Raw genomic sequence first — 6,025 nt, forward strand, 5'->3', positions numbered from 1 at the left:
CATCGAGTCAACATACGTTGAAGAATACAGCAACACCCTTACTTTAGCAACAGCCTTAGCCACTGTCGCCAAGTCAGACACGGCTTTTAGTGCAGTAACAACAAAAATGACCTTGTACATTCTGGAACAATCCCTGGCTGGCACGTTATTGCATTGTTAAGTAGAAAGCTTTACTTTTTGCATCGTACTCTATTCATAAGCTGACTGTGTGATTGAGTTGATTGTGTGGCATGGTGGGCTTGTGCATGAAGCGCTCGCCTCTCACCAAGGTGACCTTGGTTCAAGTTGAGTTGTGCGTTAACACAAGGGTTTTCCTCTCTTTGGAAAAAATCAAAATATTTTCGGTCTCTGGCTGTGCTCCGTAGTCATAGTGGGTTGATGTGGCTGGCAGCCAAAAGCGCCCTTGCATGCCTGCTTCACAATTCAGCTCTTAGCTGCGAGTAAGGGTGATTAGCCTCCCAAATTATAATTATCATAAGTTCAAACCCATTCACCCTGCTCTCACCCCCCCCCCCACCTTAAAAAATGTCAAAAGTGTGTTGTATTTTCAACCACTTGATTTTCCGTCAATTTATTTCCAGGAGAAATTTATGTATCCTGTCCCAGCTAAGTCATCAGGAGACGAAAAGCCCCAAACCTGCGTTGAATGCCAACAGACGGTCCCCAATAAAACTGTAGTGCTCCTCAAGATTAAGGACTTTCAACTGGTGAGAAACTCCAGGGTTTTGTATTAACGTTCTGTCCTTTTAAGACACTGGACACTATTGGTATTTTGTCAAAGACCAGTTTTTCTCACTTGGTGTATCTCAACATATGCATAAAATATCAAACCTGTGAAAATTTGAACTAAATTGGTCGTTGAAGTTGCGAAATAACTATGAAAGAAAAAACACCTTTGTCACGCAAAATTGTGTGCTTTCAGATGCTTGATTTTGAGACCTCAAATTCTAAATCTGAGGTCTGGAAATCAAATTTGTGGAAAAATTTCTCGCAAACCACGTCACTTCAGAGGGAGCCGTTTCTCACAATGCTTTATATCATCAACCTCTCCCCATTACTCGTTACCAAGAAAGTTTTTATGCTATAATTATTTTGAGAAATTACCAATAGTGTCCACTGCCTTTAAGGGGGACTTGTTCTGCTTTTAAAAAAAACCTCCTCATTTCCAAAATGTTGGCCGACTGTAGTTGACTAAGGTTTCCTAACCCTTCGACTGTACATGTGGGTGGTAAAACAACTGTGCACAGAACTAATTGGAATTTTGGTTGAACAAAACAAATTTAGTGCTCTAGAGCGGGGTTTGAAACAACAACCTCTGGACTAACATGCCTGGGCCCAATTCCATAGAGCTGCTTAAGCAAAAAATTTGCTTAAGCACGAAAATAGCTCACTTTTTTTTCACATGTTACTGGCAAAAATGTAATGCCATAACATTGCTTGTGACTGGTATTTAGCTGTTGTTTACTTAGCATAACAATTGAGTGGAGTCTTGGCCAGTAATTTTTTTTATGAACCTCAACCATCAAAAATTTACCGAAGCAGTTTTCCTTGTGGTTTAATGTTTTTGACTCCTTCTTCCTTCTATACTCTGTCCCTTCTCAGGCTTACCCGACGAGCAGACGCCGAGGAGCAGGGGTTATCTGCCCTCAATGCAGCCTGGAGAGCTTCCCATCATTCGAATGTTTTCACAAACTGGATGAGGACCAAGAGCAGTCTTAGAGCACACTATCCTCTGTCCCTTCTTAAGGCTTACCCGACGAGCAGACGCCGAGGAGCAGGGGTTATCTGCTCTCAATGCAGCCTGGAGAGCTTCCCATCATTCCAGTGTTTTCACAAACTGGATGAGGACCAAGAGCAGTCTTAGAGCACACTATCCTCTGTCCCTTCTTAAGGCTTACCCAACGAGCAGACGCCGAGGAGCAGGGGTTATCTGCCCTCAATGCAGCCGGGAGAGCTTCCCATCATTCCAGTGTTTTCACAAACTGGATGAGGACCAAGAGCAGTCTTAGAGCACACTATCCTCTGTCCCTTCTTAAGGCTTACCCAAAGAGCAGACGCCGAGGAGCAGGGGTTATCTCTGCCCTCAATGCAGCCTGGAGAGCTTCCCATCATTCCAGTGTTTTCACAAACTGGATGAGGACCAAGAGCAGTCTTAGAGCACACTATCCTCTGTCCCTTCTTAAGGCTTACCCAACGAGCAGACGCCGAGGAGCAGTGGTTATCTGCCCTCAATGCAGCCTGGAGAGCTTCCCATCATGACAGTGTTTTCACAAACTGGATGAGGACCAAGAGCAGTCTTAGAGCACACTATCCTTTATCCCTTCTTAAGGCTTACCCAACGAGCAGACGCCGAGGAGCAGGAGTTATCTGCCCTCAATGCAGCCTGGGGAGCTTCCCATCATTCCAGTGTTTTCACAAACTGGATGAGGACCAAGAGCAGTCTTAGAGCACACTATCCTCTGTCCCTTCTTAAGGCTTACCCAACGAGCAGACGCCGAGGATCAGGGGTTATCTGCCCTCAATGCAGCCTGGAGAGCTTCCCATCATTCCAGTGTTTTCACAAACTGGATGAGGACCAAGAGCAGTCTTAGAGCACACTATCCTCTGTCCCTTCTTAAGGCTTACCCAACGAGCAGATGCCGAGGAGCAGGGGTTATCTGCCCTCAATGCAGCCTGGAGAGCTTCCCATCATTCCAGTGTTTTCACAAACTGGAGGAGGACCAAGAGCAGTCTTAGAGCACACTATCCTCTGTCCCTTCTTAAGGCTTACCCAACGAGCAGACGCCGAGGAGCAGGGGTTATCTGCTCTCAATGCAGCCTGGAGAGCTTCCCATCATTCCAGTGTTTTCACAAACTGGATGAGGACCAAGACCAGTCTTAGAGCACACGGACAATAATGGTCATTGTCAAAGACCAATATTCTCACTTTGTTGTATCCCAACATATGCATCAAATAAAAAATGTGTCAAAATTTGGATGCAATTGGTCATCAAAGTTGCAAAAGGATATTGACAGAAAATACACCCTTGTTGCACAAATTTGTGTGCTTTCAGGTGCCTTTTAATATTTGAATGAGAAACTAATTCTTTCTCAAAAAGAAACTGATTCTCAAAAACTATTTTACTTCAGAGCGAGCCGTTTCTCGCAATTTATTTGTACTATCAACAGCTCTCTGTTACTTGTTCGTAAGTTTTTAATGCTAGAAATTATATTTGGGATAGTGTCCAGTGCCTTTAAAGCACACGGATAACATGGGTGATTTAGAAGATGTTTCCTTTGCATCGGGATTCAGAATATTTCTTGTTTTTACCTTTTTATTGTATAGACGATGTGACCTGTGACATCACATGTTTACAAAAGAGCCACAGAACCTGGACTTCCTGCAGGCACGATTTGTACACAGCCTAATGGAAGAAATCATAAAATCTTATATTTTATGGAGATTGCACTGTCTAATTCTTATCAACTTTTGATATGATGAAAGGGGGCACATCTCAAAACTAGTCCAGCTTTTACTCTTGGATTAATGTGGAAATTATGACACAAAATGTCAACTTTCCCATATGACCAGGAATGCCAAAGGTCACACTGATTGTAAACAAAGTTCACATGGTCTATACACCGTATGTTGAACACTGTATACTCAGTACATTCCAGAATCCTGTGAAAGGCAAATTATTCAGAGAGATTTTGATATTTGTTTTTCCTCCAGGCAGTAAATAATGAATATTTATTGTAATACATTAATAAGCGCTAAATGGGCTTAATGTTGTGACTAGGGCCAAATTTCATAGAGCAGTTTAAGCACAAAGTAGCTAAGCATAACAAAGATATGCTTACTAAAGGTTACTAGCCAAATTACCATTTCAAACATGCAAATTGTTTACTGGTATCCTGCGTATTTTTCACTTGGCAGAAATTATTTAAAGGCAATGGACGCCTTACGTAATTGTCAAAGACCAGTCTTCTCAACATGTGCATAAAATAAAACAAGTTGTGTGCTTTCATACTTGATTTCGAAACCTCGGCTGAGGTTTCCAATTCAATTCAAATATTTTAGTGAGAAATTACTTCTTTCTCAGAAACTACAGTACTTCAGAGAGGGAGCCGTTTCTCACAATGTTTTGAACTATCAACAGCTCTCCGATGCTCATTAATTACCAATAGTGTCAAGTGCCTTTAAGCTCAATTTGCTGCTTAAAGACACGGGACACTATTGATAATTGTCAAAGACTAGTCTTCACAGTTGGTGTATCTCAACATCTGCATAAAATAACAAACCGGTGAAAATTTGAGCTCAATTGGTCTTCGAAGTTGCGAGATACATGTATTAACGAGAATCAAAAATACCATTGTCGCACCCTGGTCACAAGAAGTTGTGTGCTTTCAGATGCTTGATTTTGAGACCTCAAATTCTAAATCTGAGGTCTTGAAATCAAATTCGTGGAAAATAACTTTGGTCTTGAAAACTACATCCCTTCAGAGGGAGCTGTTTCTCACAATGTTTTATACTATCAACCTCTCCCCATTACTCGTAATCAAGAAAGGTTTTATGATAATCATTATTTTGAGTAATTACCAATAATGTCCAGCCGTCGATTTCACAAAACTCTTCCTAACTTAAGACTAATCTTAGGACTTAGGACGAGTCCCAACCCTGCACTGTAGCACGCAGACCTTAAGATTAATCCTAAGTTAGGAAATAAGACGAGTCCTAACTCTTTGTTAAATCGACGGCTGTGCCTTTAAGCTCCATTTTCTGCTTAAACAGCAGCTTTGCAAAATTGGGCCCAGTATTGGGCAGATATAGGTTAATTGGTAACCAAGAGTGGATTTCATAAAGACTAGTCTTATCTCAAGTTACTGCTAGGAGGATCGTTACTTAAGTTTCTAATAACCCTTACGACTAGTCCTAATATTGACTACCTTTGTGACCTCGTTTGACCTCAACAACAACAAATGTCATTATCCCTTCTCGATTTAGACAGTCAGTCCGCAGCTATCATTCACCCTTTTGGGGTTTTTAGGCAACGATGACACTTTTCATATTTTGAGGTTATTTATTTTTCATAAAATATAAAGGATTACACAAAATATATTTGAAATAATAATGGTGATGCAATAAGAAGAAAAACCTGAGACTATTAAATGTTTATGTGGTGGCGATCAACACCACCCACTAGCTAGGGGTAAGATGACTGGTGTCATATAATTTAAGAAATTTGAAAACCCAAACTAATTGCATTTCAAGCAAAGATATTTCAAGGGAAGTTTCCCACTATGACTGTCTTTATACCACATAATTTATTTGCAAATCTGAAAACAATTATATATTTCGATCTTACCAATCATGTAAATACTTTCAGTGCTTAGCTTCCACTCTTTGGGGTTTTATCAAATGAATACCACTCCACACTAAGCTCGTTCTCAGACAAATTCACTCACAGACGCACATGTACATGTTCAAGCTTCATTGTTAGTTGATGGACATGTGTCGTCTCTACTACTGCAGTCTTGCAAACTGCAGTAATCATGTCTGTCGCGGTGATAGCGAAACTGCCCTGGGCCCAATGTCATAAAGCTGCTGAGCACCAAAATTTGCTAAGCATGAAATTTCTTCCTTTATAAAAACAGGATTATCGACTAAATTTCCATTTGTTGCATATTGATTGTTACTGGTATTCAGCTGTCATTTGCTTATCCTGAAAATCACGTGAAAATTGTGCTGGTTATCCTGTTTTTATCAAGGAAGAAATTTCATGCTTAGCAAATTTTTGTGCTTAGCAGCTCTATGAAATTGGGCCCTGCTCGGTGCCAGACTACTGCTCTCATACGCAACTGCGATGGCAAGACATTTTGCTATTGCCAAATCAGACATATAAAGACTTCTCCACAAGTCGAGTGGGAGGTAGTTGTTGGACTACTTGTCCGACAATTTGTTTTTCAGCAAAAGTGGTGTTAAGTGCAGAGTGCTCTTATCATATTCTGAAAAACCACCACATGATATACATGCATCTGTTTCAAG

At 40.9% G+C, this 6,025-nt stretch overlaps 1 protein-coding gene across 2 annotated transcripts in view; it reads left to right on the forward strand.

Annotated features, from left to right (window-relative positions):
- Window positions 1-2,959, forward strand: part of LOC117306361 (F-box DNA helicase 1-like) — a 31,423-nt gene extending 28,464 nt beyond the window's left edge. For both annotated transcript variants that reach the window (XM_033790968.1, XM_033790976.1), the window contains exons 20-21: window positions 582-707; window positions 1,603-2,959. In XM_033790968.1, coding sequence (XP_033646859.1) covers window positions 582-707; window positions 1,603-1,719 — 243 coding nt within the window. In that variant the 3' untranslated portion in view covers window positions 1,720-2,959. The remainder of the gene's footprint in view (window positions 1-581; window positions 708-1,602) is intronic.
- The last annotated feature ends 3,066 nt before the right edge of the window (window positions 2,960-6,025 follow it).

This window comes from Asterias rubens, chromosome 2 (genome assembly GCF_902459465.1).
Source record: "Asterias rubens chromosome 2, eAstRub1.3, whole genome shotgun sequence".
Classification (NCBI taxonomy): domain Eukaryota; kingdom Metazoa; phylum Echinodermata; class Asteroidea; order Forcipulatida; family Asteriidae; genus Asterias; species Asterias rubens.